The 18,464-nt window shown below is 45.9% G+C and overlaps 1 protein-coding gene across 2 annotated transcripts in view; it reads right to left on the reverse strand.

Moving 5' to 3' along the window:
• Positions 1 to 1,584: 1,584 nt before the first annotated feature.
• Positions 1,585 to 18,464, reverse strand: part of RYK (receptor like tyrosine kinase) — a 55,367-nt gene continuing 38,487 nt past the window's right edge. For both annotated transcript variants that reach the window (XM_063166646.1, XM_063166645.1), the window contains exons 10-15: positions 11,712 to 11,781; positions 10,164 to 10,296; positions 9,305 to 9,414; positions 6,623 to 6,782; positions 3,493 to 3,629; positions 1,585 to 2,624 (exon numbers count right to left, since the gene is read on the reverse strand). In XM_063166646.1, coding sequence (XP_063022716.1) covers positions 2,513 to 2,624; positions 3,493 to 3,629; positions 6,623 to 6,782; positions 9,305 to 9,414; positions 10,164 to 10,296; positions 11,712 to 11,781 — 722 coding nt within the window. In that variant the 3' untranslated portion in view covers positions 1,585 to 2,512. The remainder of the gene's footprint in view (positions 2,625 to 3,492; positions 3,630 to 6,622; positions 6,783 to 9,304; positions 9,415 to 10,163; positions 10,297 to 11,711; positions 11,782 to 18,464) is intronic.

An 18,464-nucleotide genomic window follows, 5' to 3' on the forward strand; every position in this document is an offset into this window, starting at 1 on the left:
TCTTATTGACTACAGGTGTGACCTGTTAAAAGTCAGGCCTGCTCCTGATCTTTAGTAATTGGCTCAGCAGCAACTCTTTTGGGGATAAGATTACATTCTATACCACCTTCATTTACCCATACTGTGTCCCCCTACACAACAAACTGTACCATCAAGTGCCACGTACACCTGCTTTCTGAACACTTCCAGGGATGGGGACTCCACCATTGCCCTGGGTGGAGCAGGTGGCCCAGCACCCTCATCCTGTAGATGAACCCCGATTAAACGAAAGCAAATTTCCAAAATGAAGAGTTGTATCTGTACCCTAAGCTGTGCTGAACCACTTCCCAGTCTCCCATCTCTCCCAGTGGATGAAGGCAGGGAAAAGCAGCCCAGGGAAGGGAGAGCTGACACATTTCCTGCTCCCACAGCTCCGAGTCGAGCAGGTTCAGGTGCAGCACATCCCTGAGCCACGTCCAGCCCACCGTGGTCAGATGTCACCTGTGACAGCCCTGGGGTGTGAGCAGAACTTGCACAATGCACATCCTGTGTGCATGTGACTCTGGGCACAGAGGAGAGGTGGATCATTTTCACCCTGGGCTGTTCTCCAACCTCACTTTCAGAGCTGTGATCTCCACAGATCCTGTTTGAACACCGACCTGGGTGTCAGGAACTGCCACTGCTGATTTCAACACCCACGTCACTGTCAAGTCCTGCCACTGGTACCAGTTCCCCAGGTCAGAATGGAGAGACCACACACCCAAGGCCCTGCTGCTGTCCCCAGACTCAGCCACTCCAAACTCAGCCAAACAAAACCAGTTCCAATTCTGTCAGGCAAGCACAGCCCATCACAGCGTGCCCAAACTTGAGCCAGCAGGAAAATTTCCTTCCAGGATAAAGCAAGGCTTGGGTCACTGGCCACAGGTAACAAACCCTGGAGTACAGACAGGAAAGCTCTGGTGTTTTGAGGGACATGGACCACACACAAAGCTTTGCCTCATTAATCCTCTGAGATGATTAATTGTCTTCAGCAAGGCTGACAACTCTGGAAGGAACAGAAGCTGCACATCTGCATGAGCCAGCCAAATCCAGCTGCTCATACTTGCACAGCAGTCTCCTAAAACACTGCAGTGGCTCCAGAGCCTGTCAGGGCAATGTCCCACCCCTGCACTTGCACAAACACTCAAGGCAGCGGGTGCTCAGCTGCAGATGGTGAGAGACAAAAGACAACTTTTCATGTCCCACACTGTGCTGAAGCACAGCCCTCCTCATGGGGCCACCAGGCAGAGGATGCAGTCTGCAGTTCACCAGGAGAACCAGGAGCTATCCTGCAAGCAACTTTCTAACATATATAAAAAGCTTGAATCTATCACACATTTTGCTGAAAAAACATGTTCAGTCCTCTTAAGCAATGTTCAAAACAACCTGGGGTGGACTGGATCTCTGGGTTAAGGAAGGCAGCAGGATAATTCCTGAAGTCCCAGCTATCAGTTCCACTGGGAGGCAGGTAATCCACCTTCTCTTCCTGCCAACGCCAACCTAACCACCACCAACCTGCACAATCCACACACAGGGCAAGGTGAGGGACCAAGCTTTCACGTTAGGTGTAATAGAAAAACATTCTTTACTCTGCAAGTGTCTTTACAAATATATATTTATATATTTAAGCCCGTTTCAGGCCATAAAAGCCCATAAAAAACAACCAGTACCTTTTTGAACGAGAGAAACTGCAGGGCAGAAGCCTGAGGTGACAGACTCCCACACAGGGGCTGCTCTGGCTCTTCTCTGAAGGCCTTTAGTTAGCACATAAAACCATCTCAAAAATCCTTGGATGTGAAAGGAGGGGCACCATTCTTACCCCCCTTTCACCACTCTCTCTATGAGGTAAACTGGGATCACTTTTACATCATCACTTTAGAAAGGAGATGTTGTATCCTGAAGACCAGCTTTTCCAAAGAACATTTGTGAATGGGTTAAAAAGGTAAGAAAGATGTGTGGATCCAACCATAATGTGCTGTTGTCTCAAAATAGAAGAAGTTGATACTAAAAAGCTATTCCAGATACATACAAGTACAAACACTAGAGCTGGTCAGAAAGATTCAGTTTCAACATTTTTTTTAAAAGCAGGGAAAATTTTCTGCAGTGTGTTTTTTTCATTTCCCCTCTCCTCACTTTTCTACCAGTTCCATAAACCCTTCTGAAAAAATCATGTGTCTGCTGTCAGAGTGCAAAGTCCATCCAAATCTCATGTTTCAGTTCACTATCTCTACACTTTACAAATCCTGATGGCAAACCAAAAGGTCTCAATTTAACTTAGCAAAAGTGATATCTAGAAAATATTCAACACCAAGAGGTCTTACAAAAAAAACTTGAGACTACTAAGGCATTCTAAGGCACAGTGTTTTGGAAGAAGTGCTTTCTCCCTGTAGTGTTGCTTTATACACATCATGTGTGTGAGTCCAAGGGATGCAAGGAGCTGCAGGTGGATGCCATGGCTTCTCCCAGGCAGGGAATTCCATCTTCTGCTGCTGTTTCAGACGTAGGCTCCCAACGCTGCGTGGAATTCAGTGAGACATTGCACCAGCTGCTGAAACTTGGGTCTCTCCTCAGGATCTAGGGCCCAACAGCAGGCCATCACAGCAAACCTGCAACACAGAGGCACATGCAGTCAGCCAGGCAGCCACAGCCCCAGCCTGGAAGGCAAAGCAGCATCTGGCACTGGGAAGGGGAAGCTGGCTGAGCAGCCAGAGAGAGACAAGGAGCTCTGGATCTTATGGCTCATAATGCTGAACAGCTCCTTCCAAGGATGGACATCTGGAATGACGAGCAAAGGGGCTGTCACCAGATGTCCTGGCTTGATTTAGGATTTAACCCATGGCAATCCAGGAAGGAGCAGTAGAGAATTCACTGGAAATCGCTCAACTGCTATAAAAGCATGGAATGGTTTGGGTTGGAAGGGACCTTGAAGATTACCCAGTCCCACCCCTGCCAGGGGCAGGGACTCTTCCCACTATCCCAGGCTGCTCCAAGCCCTGTCCAAGCTGTCCTGGAACACTTCCAGGGATCCAGGGGCAGCCACAGCTTCTCTGGGCACCCTCACAGGGAAGAATTCCTTCCCAATATCCCATCTAACCCTGCCCTTTGCAGTGGGAAGCCATTCCCTGTGTCCTGTCACTCTACCCTTTGTCCCAAGTCCCTCTCCAGCTCTCCTGGAGCCTGTTTAGGCACTGGAAGGGCCTCTAAGTTCTCCCAGGTCTAGGCTGAACACTTGTCTGGTCCAGGCTGAACATTCCCAGAGCAGAGGGGGCTCCAGCCATCAGAATATCTCCATGGCCTCCTCTGGACTGGCTCCACTTCCTTCTGCTGCTGGGCACCCCAGAGCCAGAGTTCCACCAGCAATGTTCACCCCAGGCTTTGTCTGCCAGGCAGAACAATCAGGCAAGAAAAGGCAGCCCTGGCTCAGCACCCCAAGCAGAAAGCAGCACGTTTGTCCTCCCCCACAGAGGCACTCACAGTTCATCGGGGCAGTTGATGGGCTGAGCTATCCGATAGCCATCCTTTAAATAAGCTGCCATCTCGAAGGGGTCGATGTCCACGTACGGGGTCTGGCCCAGGGTCATCAGCTCCCACAGGGTCACCCCAAAGGCCCACTGCAAAGGAACAGTGCAAAGGAGCATTAACACAACGTGCTGAACCCCCAGAGCTCCTCCAGCCAGGCCACAAAGCTAGCTGTGAGGAGGATTGCTGTCCAAGGCAATTACACATAGTAAGAAAGCTTTGCATGAATGCTCTATATATAACCAAATTCAACATGTCTTGAACTGGGTTAATGAAAAATCACAGAATTGGTGATAAATTGCACAGAAAAGCTGTGGCTGCCCCATCCCTGCCCCATGGTCAGGCTGCATGGGGCTTGGAGCAACCTGGCATAGTGGAAGGTGTCCCTGCCCCATGGCAGGGAGTGGGATCCAGATGGTCTTAAGGTTCCTCCCATCCCAAACCAACCTGTGATTCTACAAACTTAAAATCTTACTGCACGAAGATATCAGTGCTAAAAATCGTGCATTTCTTTAACATGAAATTACAGAACACCTACATCTAAATTAGTGAACATTAAATGATTGTCTCCTATATATTTTTTGGTTTACACTTTACTTCTTTAAAAAGAAGTAAAGTGTAAAAAAACAAATATATAGGAGATAATAATTTAATGATTTTTTTTGTTATACTTTACTTCTTCAAAATGCCTCGAAAATCCTCAAAAAAGTCTGCAAAATTCAAAGGATCAGAAATGAAATAATTATAATTTTTTTATTCCAAATCATCTGTATATTTGGAGAGTATGTTCAGGAATAGGACTCGGAAAAAAAAAAAAGAGATTTCACCTCAGTAAATCTGACAATCAGCATTCAACACATTCATCTGGCAACCCTTGCCAGAAGGAGCTTGAAGTGATGAAAAATCCATCTATGAATCCACATACAAGCAGCGTACAAGGAAAATGATTTATTATCTGGTATCCAGAGAGCCACGAGACCAAACAGAGATGGGGCTGATACGGCACGCTCGTGACTCACGACTCAAGCTCCACATCATCGTTCATTAAAAAGGGCCACAATCATGCATGGCTCACACAATTCTTGTTTTAATCAAGAGAAATCCCACTCGCTGCCTTGACCCAAGCCTTAGGGAAGGGATATTTTCAGGTGGGAAGGGCAGAGCACAGACGCGCTCAAACAGCCACCAAAGGAAATAAAGCCCCTTTTAGCTGCAGTGGAGAAGACTGCTGAGGGACAAGGGGTGATCATGAAGATAAAATAGAGAGTGATTCAAGCAAAACCACTCTGGGAATACAGCTGTTCTAATTCCATAGGAAGCTGCATAGAGATGGCATGAAGAGATGCAGAGCTTCATGTGCCACAGCAGGAAAAACAGGGAATTAAGATTCAGCAGGAATGGTGGTTTGTTTTCCTACACTCTGGCTGACTGATAGAGCTGCTGGCAGGGGAGCAACACTTTATTGGGAAAGTTTCAAGCCAGCAAACACATTTGAAAGAAAGTCATCCAAAAAGCAAGCCTGGAACACATCCCCTGGCATCCCTGCAGACACACACACTGTTTGTACCAGACTTCATCACCCATTCCCTGTTACATGCAATGGATCACTGGGTTTGTTCCTACCAAACCCACAAAAACATCTGACATCAGCTTTTTGTGAAAGGAGTCCAGGTAGATGCAAAGCTGATATTTAGGGCACATGGTGTTTTGTACACCCAGAAAAAATACACCCATTTCACTTTTGAACTCTACACAACTCAGATGGCCACGTGTCTGCAGTTAGAATTGGGTGTTAAAAGTTGGGTGGCATTTATCCCTAAGCAATGAAAAAAGTACTTCTGGTTAAAATGGACTGGAAAAAATGCTGAATTGCATTGGAGTTTTCAAAAATGGTTACAATCATGAGATTTACTCATCCTAATAAAATTCTACATCTCACTGCTGCTGTTACATAAGCTTTGATTTCCCAGTTCTCACAAACAGTAATTGCTTTCATGTCCCAGATTTAAAAAAAAAAGTAAAAACAAAAAATCCCACCATTTGATTGAGTTCATTTAGCTCTCTAAAAACATGCTTTTACAGGCAACTTCCATTTCCTCTTCTGTCTTTAGGTTGGATCTAACACAAGCCCCCATGTGTTTTCCAATGAATACACATGTGCAGCACAACTGGCACCTTCCCTTCCTTCCTTCTTTTCCTTGTTTACATGGCTCCAGCACTAGTACAGAGACCATGGAGGGAAAAAACCACCAGAACTTCTCTAAAATTTCTCAAACTGGCATCAGACCACTATCCTGGATGGGATGCATCATAGGGAACAGGCTGAGGTCACTGCAACACTGCTCTTATCTCTGAAAGGTCACCTCAGCTGGGAGAGGTTCCTGGCCACTGGAATGAAGGAATTCTCTGGAAGAGCTGGGATTTGGGGGACTGTGGGCCACAGAGTCAAACACCAGCTCCTGCTCATGTCAGGGAGCTCATTATCAGGGATATCTGGGAACAGCCAGCGTGGATTTATCAAGGAAAGCTGTGCCTGCGCAGATTTGTGCTGACCAGACAGAGCACACGGTGAGGAATGGCTAAGGAATGGGTGCCCACCTTGACTTCCAGAGGGTGCTGGGGCACAGAACAGGATCCCCAGGGAATGGGCACAGCCCCAAGGCTGCCAGAGCTCCAGCAGCATTTGGGATTGCTGGGGTGTCTGTGCAGGGCCAGGAGCTGGACTGGATATCCCTGTGGGTCCCTTCTAACTTGAGATACTTTACGAAAAGCAGTCCCAGTGCAGCTCCCTGAATTTGAGTGTGTTCCTTGCTTGCACTTCCAAAGGAACAGGGAGCAAGGGGCACCTCTGCTGTGCTCAGAGCAGCTGTGGCTGCCTCATCCCTGGAAGAGTTCCAGGCCAGGTTGGACAGGTCTTAGAGCAACCTGGGACAGTGGAAGGTGTCCCTGTCCATGGCAGGGGGTGAATTAAATGGGCTTTAAAGGTCTCTTTCAATCCCAATCATTCTGGGATTCTGTGATTCTCCAGCAACTGAAAAAAGAGCAAAATGTCATCAAAACACATTTCCAGGAAAAAAAGCCTCACCACATCACTGGCACTGGAGAATTCATTGTTGACCAGGCTCTCCAGGGCCATCCAGCGCACGGGCCTGTTCTCGTTGTCCCCCAGGCAGTGATAGTCCATGGGGAACAGGTCCCGCGACAGCGCGTTGTCCGTGATCTTCACCTGCAGGCCATCGTCGATGCTGGGCACAGAGAACAGCACGTCAGGGTTGTGATTTCAGGATTTACCTCAGATACCCCAGGTTCCTCCCCTGCTGATCCCTCCCAGGTGTGTCAGTCACCTCTCCTTTCCCACCCTGATCCCTGCTGAGCACTGTCTGTTAACCCTGGCATTCTAGAAGGGTGTTGGGTGATTGGGCAGATTCAAAGGATGCTCCCTACCCCTGTGGGGGCATTGGGCCATCCAGGTGTCCTTTGTCCCTTGAGACCTCCTCTCCTGTACCTGGTTGGTGGCTCCTTACACCTTCCCTCCCCCTCTCCTCAAGGTTAAAAGGAACAGCAACCACACAGTTCAGTTCTGTTGGAGCTGTTGCTGGATTCAGAGGCCTGTGGGCCAGAATAAAGCTCTGCATTGAAACCCTCTAGCAAAACCCAACTCCTTTCCTTCACCATCACCTTAAATCTTCTCCATCAGAGGGAAACCTGAGCTCCTGCAAGCCTGGACTTGCCTCCAAGCACCCAGCTGCAGCATCCAGCTAGCCAAAAGTGTCACTAGGGTGAAACACCACAGTGCCCCTATTTGCTTCAGCAGCAAGGGCCAGACAAGCTCAAGCACATCCCTTCTAGCTATATTGGTAATATTCCAATAGGTCAGCAACCCCACAGCTCTGCCCAGCCCCAAGGGCCACACTCAGCACTCACTGGGGACTGCTAATCCACAGCTCGAGCACTGGCACTCTCCTGCATCAAGACACGCTTACTCTGTGATTAGCAAACATTATCACAGCACCAGTTTATTCTGTGCCAACTGATAAGCACTAGAAAAATCAGCAGGCTTGATTAAATAAAACCAAACACTTACAAGTGCAAGAAAATACTGTGAAAGCAAACAAGTAACTGCCTCAAGTTACTCCTGCTCTTTTGGAGATCCCCTATCAGGGCAATTAAACACTTCGTAGCTCTAGTACCTCTGTGGCAATAATGAGGCAAAGACCTAAGCAAAGAAAGAGCCAGAAATTTAATATCTGTAACCAACCAGTACCCTTTGTGGTCCAAAAGCATGTCTCCAATCAAGCCATCTGCTGAAAAACTCTTTATTCCCTCCACAACAGATATTGATGCTTGTCAGAAATAGGGTACAAAGGGAAACTTACTTTAATCAAGAAAAGATGACTCAAAATAGCAGAGAGAATTTGCCCCCTCTGGGGTGTGATTCAAACTCTTTGAACTTAAAAATGTGTGCAATAAAGTTCAGTGTTCTCATAAACAGCTGACTTCAGAATATGGCAAAGATGTTGGCTTCAACATTGTATGACAAATATACAGAAGGAACATTGGGGTGGGGGTATTGTAACAAACTGGTTTTTGTTTTCTTATCTTGGCAATTATTTATTTTGATGAGAAAAATGAAATATAAATGGTCTTTCTGTGTGTTTCTCTCTTTACTATCCCAGATATCTTTTTTTTCCCCCTATGCACTTTCAGGCCAGTTCATGATCCTCAAAATTTACACAACAGGAAATTTCCTATCTAGTAATTTTTAAGAGTTCAGAGAATTTCCTAGAAGACCTGTGGAAAGCAAATGCAATGCAAAGGGCAATTCCCCAGCAATTAGACAGCCCTGACTTGTGTAACCCTCATGTCCACTGTAATTGGACCTGGCTGTGCCATGGGCACATGAGACCACAAGCATTTCCTCCCTTAAACCTGCCAAGATCACTGGAATCTTGGCTCCCTTCCCAAAATTAGGAGATGGGTCTGATGCACTTCCCAGCCTTTCACCACCCAGAGCAAACCTGGGGAACAAAGAGGGGCTGGTGGAACAAAGTCCTTCAGGGGACCTTGGCTACTGGCACCTCTTTATCTTTCCAAACATGAAGCTCCAAAGGATGTCCCTGATGTTTGTGATTCCCTGATGTTTGTGATCTGTCTCCTGTGGCCCCACTTCCTCCTCAGTGTGCTCAGCAGTGAGGAACAGCAATAGGAATTAGGAACAGCATCTGTCATCACACTGAGCACCCTTACAGGGCACAAGAGCAGAGATGGTGGTGACTAAGTGATGAGGTTCCTAGAAGGCCACCAAACATCTCTACTTCTACATTTTGGAGTGTATTCCAGCCTGAAGTTGGTCTCAAACCCCTCTTTGGCATTCCTGCCATTCTAGAGAACATTTGTATCTATCCATCATTTGGCAACTAAGAAATCTACCAACAAACTAAGTCTTTAACTCAGTTTTTGAGGAGAAAAAATGAAGAAAACCAGCCTAAAACAAAAATCTATCCATTGATAAACTGTCAAAGATATTCTAAGTTTTTATTAAAGTTGAAAGGAAACTTTAACTCTTTTCAAGCCTTTGAAAAAGTGATAGTCAAACCCAGCTGAGGCATTTACAGAGAGGATGTTCTGCATCCTTTAGAACCACAACTCCTGGTTCCCCTTGCTTTGGGGAAAAACAACTTCACTGACTACACCAGAGACCCCAGCCCTGCATTTTGAAGGGGAGCTGAGGCTGAGTGCAGGGAGCTGCAGAGGGGACAGTACTTACACACAGTTCCTTGCAGCCAGGTCTTTGTGGATGACCTCCCTCCTGGCCAGGTAGCTCATCCCACAGGCAATCTGGATGGCCATGTGTACCAGATCCTGCTGGGAAATCGCCTGCAAGAGCCCAGAGCAGCAGCCATCAGCCCCTCCAGCCCAGCACCTGCAGGGTTATTGGGTTTGCTGTGTCCCAGTGACCCCTCCCCTCCAGTCCCCACAGACACAACCACCTATGGGCACTCATGACGGTGCCTTACTCGAAATTTTAACTTCTCTTTTTGACATGCCAAGGGAAAATACTTCCATCTTGCAAGTGCCTCACTCTTTGTACCTACTTTTCCTTTGATTGGAAGTGGACATAGGTAAAAATGGTCCATTTTACCCCTTCCCACACCTTTTTCACTTTGTTTCTCTGGAAATCAGCTAATTCCAGGGTGCAGCACAGTCAAAATCCTTGTTGCTCTCCAAAACCAGCATCAAAGGCTTCAGCTCCTTTTGCAACTTCACAGTCCCATCATAATTAAAATCTTGCCTGTATTTATAGCTTGGGATACCAAAAGTAGTATCAATAAATCTGCAATTTCTCCATACACCACTTCCATTAATTTAATCCACAATTTTCTCTATCTGTTGCTATAATTTTAGGATGCATTGATTGAGCTCCTACCCTAATGAGAGGTGACAGCTTCCTGCCCTCTGAACACCCAGGATAAACTTTTCCTGGTGGGAAACAAGGCAAACACTCGCTGGGGAGCCACCTCAGCAGCTCTCCTGAACAGGAGAGTGCCACAACCATTCCTCTGGTGGCACAAACTCAGAGCAAATGGAGGTTTAATGGGCACAAAGTCCCACATGCCCAAGGGTACCTGAGGATTGTTGGCCTCCACCAATTTGCACTGTCTCAGGAAGAGTTTAAGGTTCCCCCAGTTCATGTAGGGCAGCAGCACCATTGGTTTCTCTCCCTCCTCTATACAGACGTGAGTGATAGGCAGCAGATTCCTGGAAGACACAGAAATTCCTAATGTTACCGAACTGAAATTTGATTAAAATAATTTTGATTCCTAAACACAGCAATAAAATTAACTCAACATGAAAAAAAAGCATTTAATCTTGTATTAGGAATTGCAGAGCACAATGTGTCCAATTAGCTGAAGCCCTAGACAGTACTTTTAATAAATGAAATATTTGACTACTTTCCCATTATGAAGAACCCTCCAAATGTTTTCATTTGGTCCGAGAGGGCTGACATAAATTGTTGTGAATACAGGAGAATACACAGAAGTGCTATATCCTTAAACTGGGAGGTGCAGCATTCTAAATCTATTACAGATATAAAACACATACTTGCCCTACAGCATTTAAACAAAAAAAAAAGTCAGAACATCATGTTTGATCCACTGCAAAGTAACAGAACAGAAAGTTTTAGTTCTGGATCAGCCATTTTAAGGGCCTTTCCAAGATTTTTGTGGCTCAGGTAATCCCCAACCAGTGCTGCAGTGTCTCTGCACAACTTCCTTAGAAGAAATATAGTACATAATATACATAATATATATAATATAATATAATACATAATACATGCAAATTCATAGAAACTCAAACCAAACTGGACACAGTTTCATTTTCCATTAATCACTTTTTAAAACACCTGTATTTTTCCATTGAATACCACTAGTAAAAGTCACCAACAACTAACCACTTTTTTTAATTTTGAATTTTCTTACTCTTTCCTGAAAATTTCTCACACACAGGTGTCACATCCATCAGCTCTGGAGACCCATGAGGGTCCCAGCTTTATAGACAGTGTAGGGAAGAAAAGCTTTTTGGACTATTTTTTAAAAGCTTGACTTATAAAAGGGAGGACAACAGCTCATTTGGAATGATGAGAGCAGGGCAAGTTCATTTTGTTTCCATTTTAGGTATGTTTCACCAAAAACCTGCTACTCCTGTATTTTAGGCAAGGCCTTTATTATATAAGGCTGGGAATGTCCAGCCTGGAGAAGGATCAGGGAGACCTCAGAGTCCTTTCCAGTGCCTAAAGGGGCTCCAGGAGGATGAGGCATGGAGGGACAGGACAAGGGGGAATGGTTTCCCACTGCCAGAAAGGGATGGATGGGATGTTGGGAAGAAATTCTTCCCTGTGAGGGTGGCAAAGCCTTGGCACAGGGTGCCCAGAGAAGCTGTGGCTGCCTCTGGATCCCTGGAAGTGTCCAAGGCTAAGTTGGACGGGGCTTGGAGCAACCTGGGATAGTGGAAGTGTCCCTGCCCATGGATGAGCTTTAAGGTCCCATCCAAGCCACCCTGGCATTTCACAATTCTACAGAAGTGCTGCTGAATTCCCAGCAAACAGCTCCTTCTCCCCAGGGAGCTTTACCCAGGTACTCCCACCTCACAGTGACATGGATTTGTCACCCTACCTGTGGTGAAGCCCTCTGAGTTTACAGCTTTCTGTCAGCATCATGGTCACCTGCACCTCCGAGGCTTGATCTGAGGTAAAAAGGAAGCACAGATAAACCTTGGAAACAAATCAACACATTAATCAAAATTCAGTCCAGATCTGAAAGTCACTTAAGGTCACTTGAGCACGAACAGAACTTGTTTGCCTCCTTTCTTAAAATGGCACTTAGAAAAAGCACTTAGAGAAAGAAAAGTTCAAGGCCAAGTTCTGAGGCTCATTTCTGCTTTAAGGAGTGGGGTCAAGCCCAGAAAGGAAACCAAGCACATTCCAGGGGCTGACAGGCTCTGGTTCTGCACTTCCTGACAGCTCCTGGGCAGGCACAAGGCAGCTGCACTGGGCAGTGGGGTCTCATCCTGCACAGGACTGGTGCCCATGGAAGAAATGGGATGTGCCAAATGTTCCCAAGCACAAATGTGCTCCAAGGGACGCTTTGCTGCTGAGTTACCACTCCAGGTACAGTTGTGTTTACTGCCACATGCCTGGAGGCTGTTTATGTCTACATTCACTTATTTCCTTGCTCTCTTGCTTGACACACTTGACTCTTGGTAACCTTAGAACTGTTTGCTGCTCTCTCCCCCACCTTTTCAAATGAATAAATAAATAAAACCACTGCTGCCAGCCAAAATTCAGGCACCTGTGATAAATCCAATAACCCAAAGCAGAAGCACAGGTGGTGCCTGGAACCCCTTTCCCACCACTCTTTGTGTATTTGGAGTATTTTTCCCCCCCTGGTGGCAAGAACCTCCAGGGAAACACAAGGAGACATCAACAGGAGCTCTCCCAATCCCACCTCCCTCACACCTGGGAGCATTTTTGGTGTTTCCCTCATGCTGGGACTAGTTCTGGCAGGGAGCTGGCACAGGAGAGCCCAGCACAGCCCAAGGAACTCTCCTTGCTGCACCAGGGGGAATTTACATGTCCTGGATGAGTCAAGCCAAGGCTTTGCTGCCCTGGGAGGAAGAATAGGCAAGAAATCCTCTGCTCTTTTCCGTCCTCCAAGGTCTGATCCTGCCCCCTGTACAGCCCTGACACCCTTTCCTAACTGAGCCTCAGCCCTGCAAAAGGAAACAGGACTCTGGCTGAGTGAAGAGTGATGGGAGCATTCTGCAGAAGCTCAGAGGTGCCACTAAATTAGTGACAACTGTGGTATATTATGGGATGTATCAGCCAGTGCTTTTGGGCCCTTCACTACAGGGACTTTGAGAGGCTGGAGCTTCTTCAGGGAAGGGAACAGAGCTGGGGAAGGGAATGGAGCACCAGGAGAGGTGAGGGAGCTGGGAAGGGGCTCAGCCTGGAGAAAAGGAGGCTCAGGGGGGACCTTGTGGCTCTGCACAACTCCTGACAGGAGGGGACAGCTGGGGGTGGTCGGGCTCTGCTCCCAGGGAATAGGACAGGATGAGAGGAAACAGCTTTGAGCTGCACCAGGGAAGGTTCAAACTGGATATTGGGGAATATTTACTGACAGAAAGGATGGTCAGACATTGGAACAGGCTGCCTGGGGCACTGGTTGAGGATTTGAGTCTGGAGGGGTTTAAATCTGTGTGGATGTGGCACTTGAGGACATGGGTCAGCGATGGCCTTGGCAGTGCTGGGAGGATGACTGGACTCGATGGTCTTAGAAGTTCTTTCCAACACAAACAAATCTGTGATTCCCTTCTATTGGATAACAACTCTGTATGTGGGGATGGTACAGACAGGTTCCTACAGTGCAGGACACACTGAAGCCATGGCCAGCTGAAGTCTCTGGTCTGCACTACAACAGAAGCCCTATGGGCTGGACACTTGATGGATTCAATTACGTACAAGACAGATGCAAGAGGCTTGGAAAGAGGAAAGAAAAACTAAGATCCTACATTAAAACAAAGTTACACAGCCCTGAATGACTGAATCAGGCAGTTCTAAAAGCCAGCATTAAAAATGGAGGTGGAAAAGCAGATTCTGAGAAGTCAGAGGAGCAGGTTACCTGTACAGAGCTTCAGCAGTAACTACAGGGTCCAAAGACCTCAACCTCTTCACCCAGCACATGAGGAAGGCAGGAAAGAGATTCCTGGGTGTGAATTTAAGCAGATTAACTCCTCACACACTCTCTGGCCCCGTGCTTGCTGAACTGGTTTGCTTTTAATTATAAGAGCCACCAAGCAATAATTTGAAGCTTTAAATCAGAGATAGTTTAAGAGTGGGTTTAAGATCTACAGAACGAGTCAGGCTGGTTTGGACAATGCACCCATTCATCTCCTCATGGTGACTCTTCTGCCAAAGCCTTTCCCTTTCCAGCACTCAGGGAAGTTTCCAGCAGGTCAGTGTTGTTTTCTCTCCAGGTTATAGTGGTTGGGCACCCAAAGGGATGATTGACTCCCAGGCAAGTGTATACGGAAACTGAAATCTTATCTTGTGAAACAGTCCCACCATCCATATTGTGTTTGCTTATCAATATTATTTCCTTGTTTTCTGCATAGAAAAAACTTACACAACACCAACAAATTCAACAGACTCAGAACAAACAATAGTGTTCACGGCTAATTCTCCTCTAGTTGAAACCAGTGCCAATTTAGAACCACCACACAATTTGATTATTGTGGGTTTGTACTAGATATAATTCAAAACACAATATTAATCACCACTTCTTGGAGTGATTCTTGTCAAAAGGGGGAAAAGAACACCAAAATACTGCTACTGCAACAGTCCCCACTGCAATCAGGCTTCCTTTTAAGGCATTTTCATCAGTGACAAAGGAAAAAGTTCAGTTAAACAACCTCTGTCACAATTAGTAGACTATGACCACTTTTGAGCAACCAACACACACATCTTCACATACCAGGACAAAGGGGATTTTGGCAATATTATTTTGTTGTGGAGGCTTGGTGAATCTGAGCATCCTTTACTAAAAATCCTTAAAACCAATCCAGCAAACCCACAATTTCTAGTTTTGATAGGAGAAACAGAGTCCCAGTGCCAGAGCAATCCCAGCTTGCTGAGACCTTTTTCCAAGGACATAGTGAGATGAACCCTACAGATTCCATCTTCCTGCCTGGGCCAATGTATAACCCCAAATTCCCCAAACTTGAGTGATGTAAGCACACACACTTTGTTTTCTTCTCAGAGCTGTTTGTGCAGCCACTCAGACAGAAAAGGGGAAGGATCCTGTCACACCATGGGATGTAGAAATAAAAAGCCCATGGGCTTTTGTGGCTCCTTTTGTCTGCCCCAAATCCATGAAGGTGTCAGATGCAAGCACAGCCACACACACAGCTACAGAGGGGAGAGGGGGAAAAGCCTCCCACAGAGCCAGAAACCTCTGAAATTACAATAGCTACTTGGAGACACAACTGAGGAGGTCACAGTCTCCTCTTTATTAAATCTGGGCACCAGGAACAGCCTCGAATTTAAGTTGAGTGCTCCAGGGCAAGGGTTCATTGCAAAACTTCCTTAAAGCCCTGAAAAAAGCTGAACTGAGATATTACCATTATTTGTGATTAAGAACATGTCAGTGCTCAGCCACAAATGGAGTTGCAGTTGGATACTCATGTGGAGCAGCCAGATTTCCACAAGGTGATCATGCACCAACAGCTGAGAAACCAAAGAGCAGCAAATTCAGGTGAGTTCAGAGGAAAATTTAACACCCAGAAATATTCCAGATACTCAGTTAGGACCAAAAAGGTGCTTAAAACCAAGACTGAGATAGATGTAAATGCATTCCAGAGAGGAAGATGCTCTCCAAGCCCTGCTTTTACCCAAAAGTCTGGCTGTGAAAGCCTGCCCTGAGGCCCAGGGCAAGAACAAGGCAGGATTCCAAGCTCTGATGGAGCTGCAGGTTTATCTCCTGATATCACAGGATTTGTGTGCAGCCAGGCACAATGGGGCTCTTGGCACTGCTGGTTTTACATCCCTCTGTGCTGGGATGTGCTGGGGCCCTGCCTGGTTCATGGGGAGGAAAAACACCTATTCCATTTTTACCAACTTCTTAAAATCCAGCTGCAAAAATTCATTTTAAAATCTTTGTTCATTATCATTCATCAGTCACATGAATCATCAGAATTCACATGAAAAGATCTTGGGGAAGTTCTGTGATGACACTAAATTGAAGGGAATTGCCTGCTCTGAGACCAGGCACTCATCAGCTGCAGGGCACCAGGCTTTGCTTCAGCAGGAAAACTCACTCCACACCCCAAAGGACTGAGCAGAGATGAAAACCAGTAATTACCTGGATATTGCAGTGGGGAACTGAGGAGCTGGGTGCTTTCATGAGTCACTTTGGAAGTCAGACCTCCCAGAGCCTCAAAATTGCAAAGCACAGCTTAAGTAGGATCACAGAATCCTTTAGGTTGGAAAAGCCCTCCAAGATCAAGTCCACTCATTCCTCCAGTGCTGCCAAAGCCACTCCTAACCCATGTCCCCAAGTGCCACATCCACACCTCTGTTAAATCCCTTCAGGAATGGGGACTCCACCACTGCCCTGGGCAGCTGTGGCAGGGATGGACAGCCCTTTCTGGGAAGAAATTTTCCCTAGCATCCAACCTAAACTTCTCATGGGGCAACTTGAGGCAATTTTCTTCTTGTCCTGTTCCTTGTTCCCTGGGAGAACAGGGTGACGCCCACCTCACAACCTCCTCTCAGGCAGCACTACAATTTAAAGGACTTCTGATTGTAGAATGGTCACTGAAATCTGTTTCTTCAGAAGACAAAGCAGAACCTGAAAACCCATGTAACCACAGGGTTCAAAACTGAGTCCCATTTGAACTCTCTCACAGCCTACTACAGGCACTAATAGCTGATTCTTTCAAGACTCCTGTCAGAAGCAGCTCTGCAAATGCTACAGCCAGGAGCTCCAAGGCTTCTGATGAATGTTTCCAACTGCAATGTTTCAGATGATGTTTTACCTGCAGCTTTTCTCACCTTTGGACCATTTGTAATGGCATGTTCTCCTGTGAACTTCCTCCTGTTTCATACTGCAAGGTAATACTCCCCCACACCACACCACTTACACAGCCCAATTTCTACACCCCTGCCTGTTTTCACAGGCTTCTATTACCCTTATTACTTTTCAGCCTTGTGGGCTTTGCCAAATATCCCATGACAAAGTGCACAAGCTCCAGTTATTGAAGGGTGACAGCCACAAAGGGAGGCACAGTGGTCACAGGAATTTAGAGGGCAGGACTAGAGCAGCTCCAGGTGATAAATGCTCCCAGTATCAACACATCCTTGTTAATTACTGCTGCTTCTGCATGGCAATTAATTAGGTAAAACTGCTCCCAAGGCAGAATTCCACCCCAGTTCAAAGAGAATGCATGCCTGAGTATTGCTTTAACCCCTCCACACAAGTCTTGGAAGTGATTCAATGCCTGTGCTCACATCTGTTGCACAGGACATTTTTAATGCCTCTATCAGGTAACCTTCACAACTTTCCTTCACCAGAAGGAAATGCAAGAAGGCATGATCCAACCTGCCTTATCTCAGGCAGAAAGGAAAGTAGATATAAAATATATTTCAGCTTTCAAATTTCAAGGCCCCAGGAGTGAGCCAGAGCCAAGTGGAGCATCTGATGCTTCCTCCTGCACACTGTGCTCCTGTTTGCAGCTTGGAGCTGCAGGAGGTGTTCAGGTCATCACTCTCACAAATTCAACATCTCCCAGCTTTCCAAGGCAGTTCTGCATCCTACAGAACTCCAGTCTCCTGTAAAGGTAAGACATGCACTCCAAACCACAGCAAGAAGAGGTTACAGCACAGGACACTGCACTTAGTCCTGATAAAATTTCCACAGAACAGGATTTCCCTTCCAATCCTGGTATCCAGGCATCAAGTATCAACCACATGAGTTTATTTTGCAAAGCAAAGCAGCTCACACTGACAAATCCAAGCCTAATTTTAATAAATCTTTGGATTGAGTCAACATGTCACTGCTAAAATAGGGAATGTTATTCTGGTTTTCCTACATTACAAATGCACATGCAGTTTTAAACCACAGAAAGGGCAGAGAAAAGCAGGATTTGGGGATAGTCTTAGTTCCCTGTGTAACAGTAACACCAGAATCCAGGAAGCAGCAGCAAAGAGGAGAAAGTAAAAGGCTCTTTGTTCAATAATCCATTTAACTCAAAGTGAACCTGAAGGTGTTAAGTAAGTTGAAAGTGAAAGTGGGAAAGAGAGACATGATTGATGTCCTGGTCCAAAGGTAAAGGGGCAGCACATAATAAAACTGATGTACAAGTAGAGATTTTAACTGTATGCAAATTAAATTGCCCTGCAGGTATCTTTTAGCACATGGAATAACAAATCTTTAAATTATATAGTACAATACTTTGGAAATCATCCCCTCAGTATTTTCTGAAGTATACTGTACTGCTTCTAATCCTACTACTAGGATTAACTGACAAATCAAGTGCATTTTTAGGCTGATATTCAGAAATTTGCTACTTTTCCCAAATTCTTTAAATTCAAATATCTTCCATTATAAAGACACTCAAGAATTTAGCTCAGATGAGCAGTAACTCTTGATTTATTTTTCTGGCATAAACTATACTCTTCAGAAACAGGATCCTGCACTCTAATTTTGGAAGATTAAATACTTTAGAACAATTAATTCAAATGCTGTGCTGTGTGTTTAAGGTACAAATTTAAACTCAGAACTATTTTCACAAGGCTGTGCTTCTTAAGAATGAACTGCCCAGAAGAGCAAATTCCATCAATTGAAACACGACCCCATGAGAACAACTGTGGA

This window comes from Melospiza melodia, chromosome 12 (genome assembly GCF_035770615.1).
Source record: "Melospiza melodia melodia isolate bMelMel2 chromosome 12, bMelMel2.pri, whole genome shotgun sequence".
Taxonomy (NCBI): Eukaryota; Metazoa; Chordata; class Aves; order Passeriformes; family Passerellidae; genus Melospiza; species Melospiza melodia.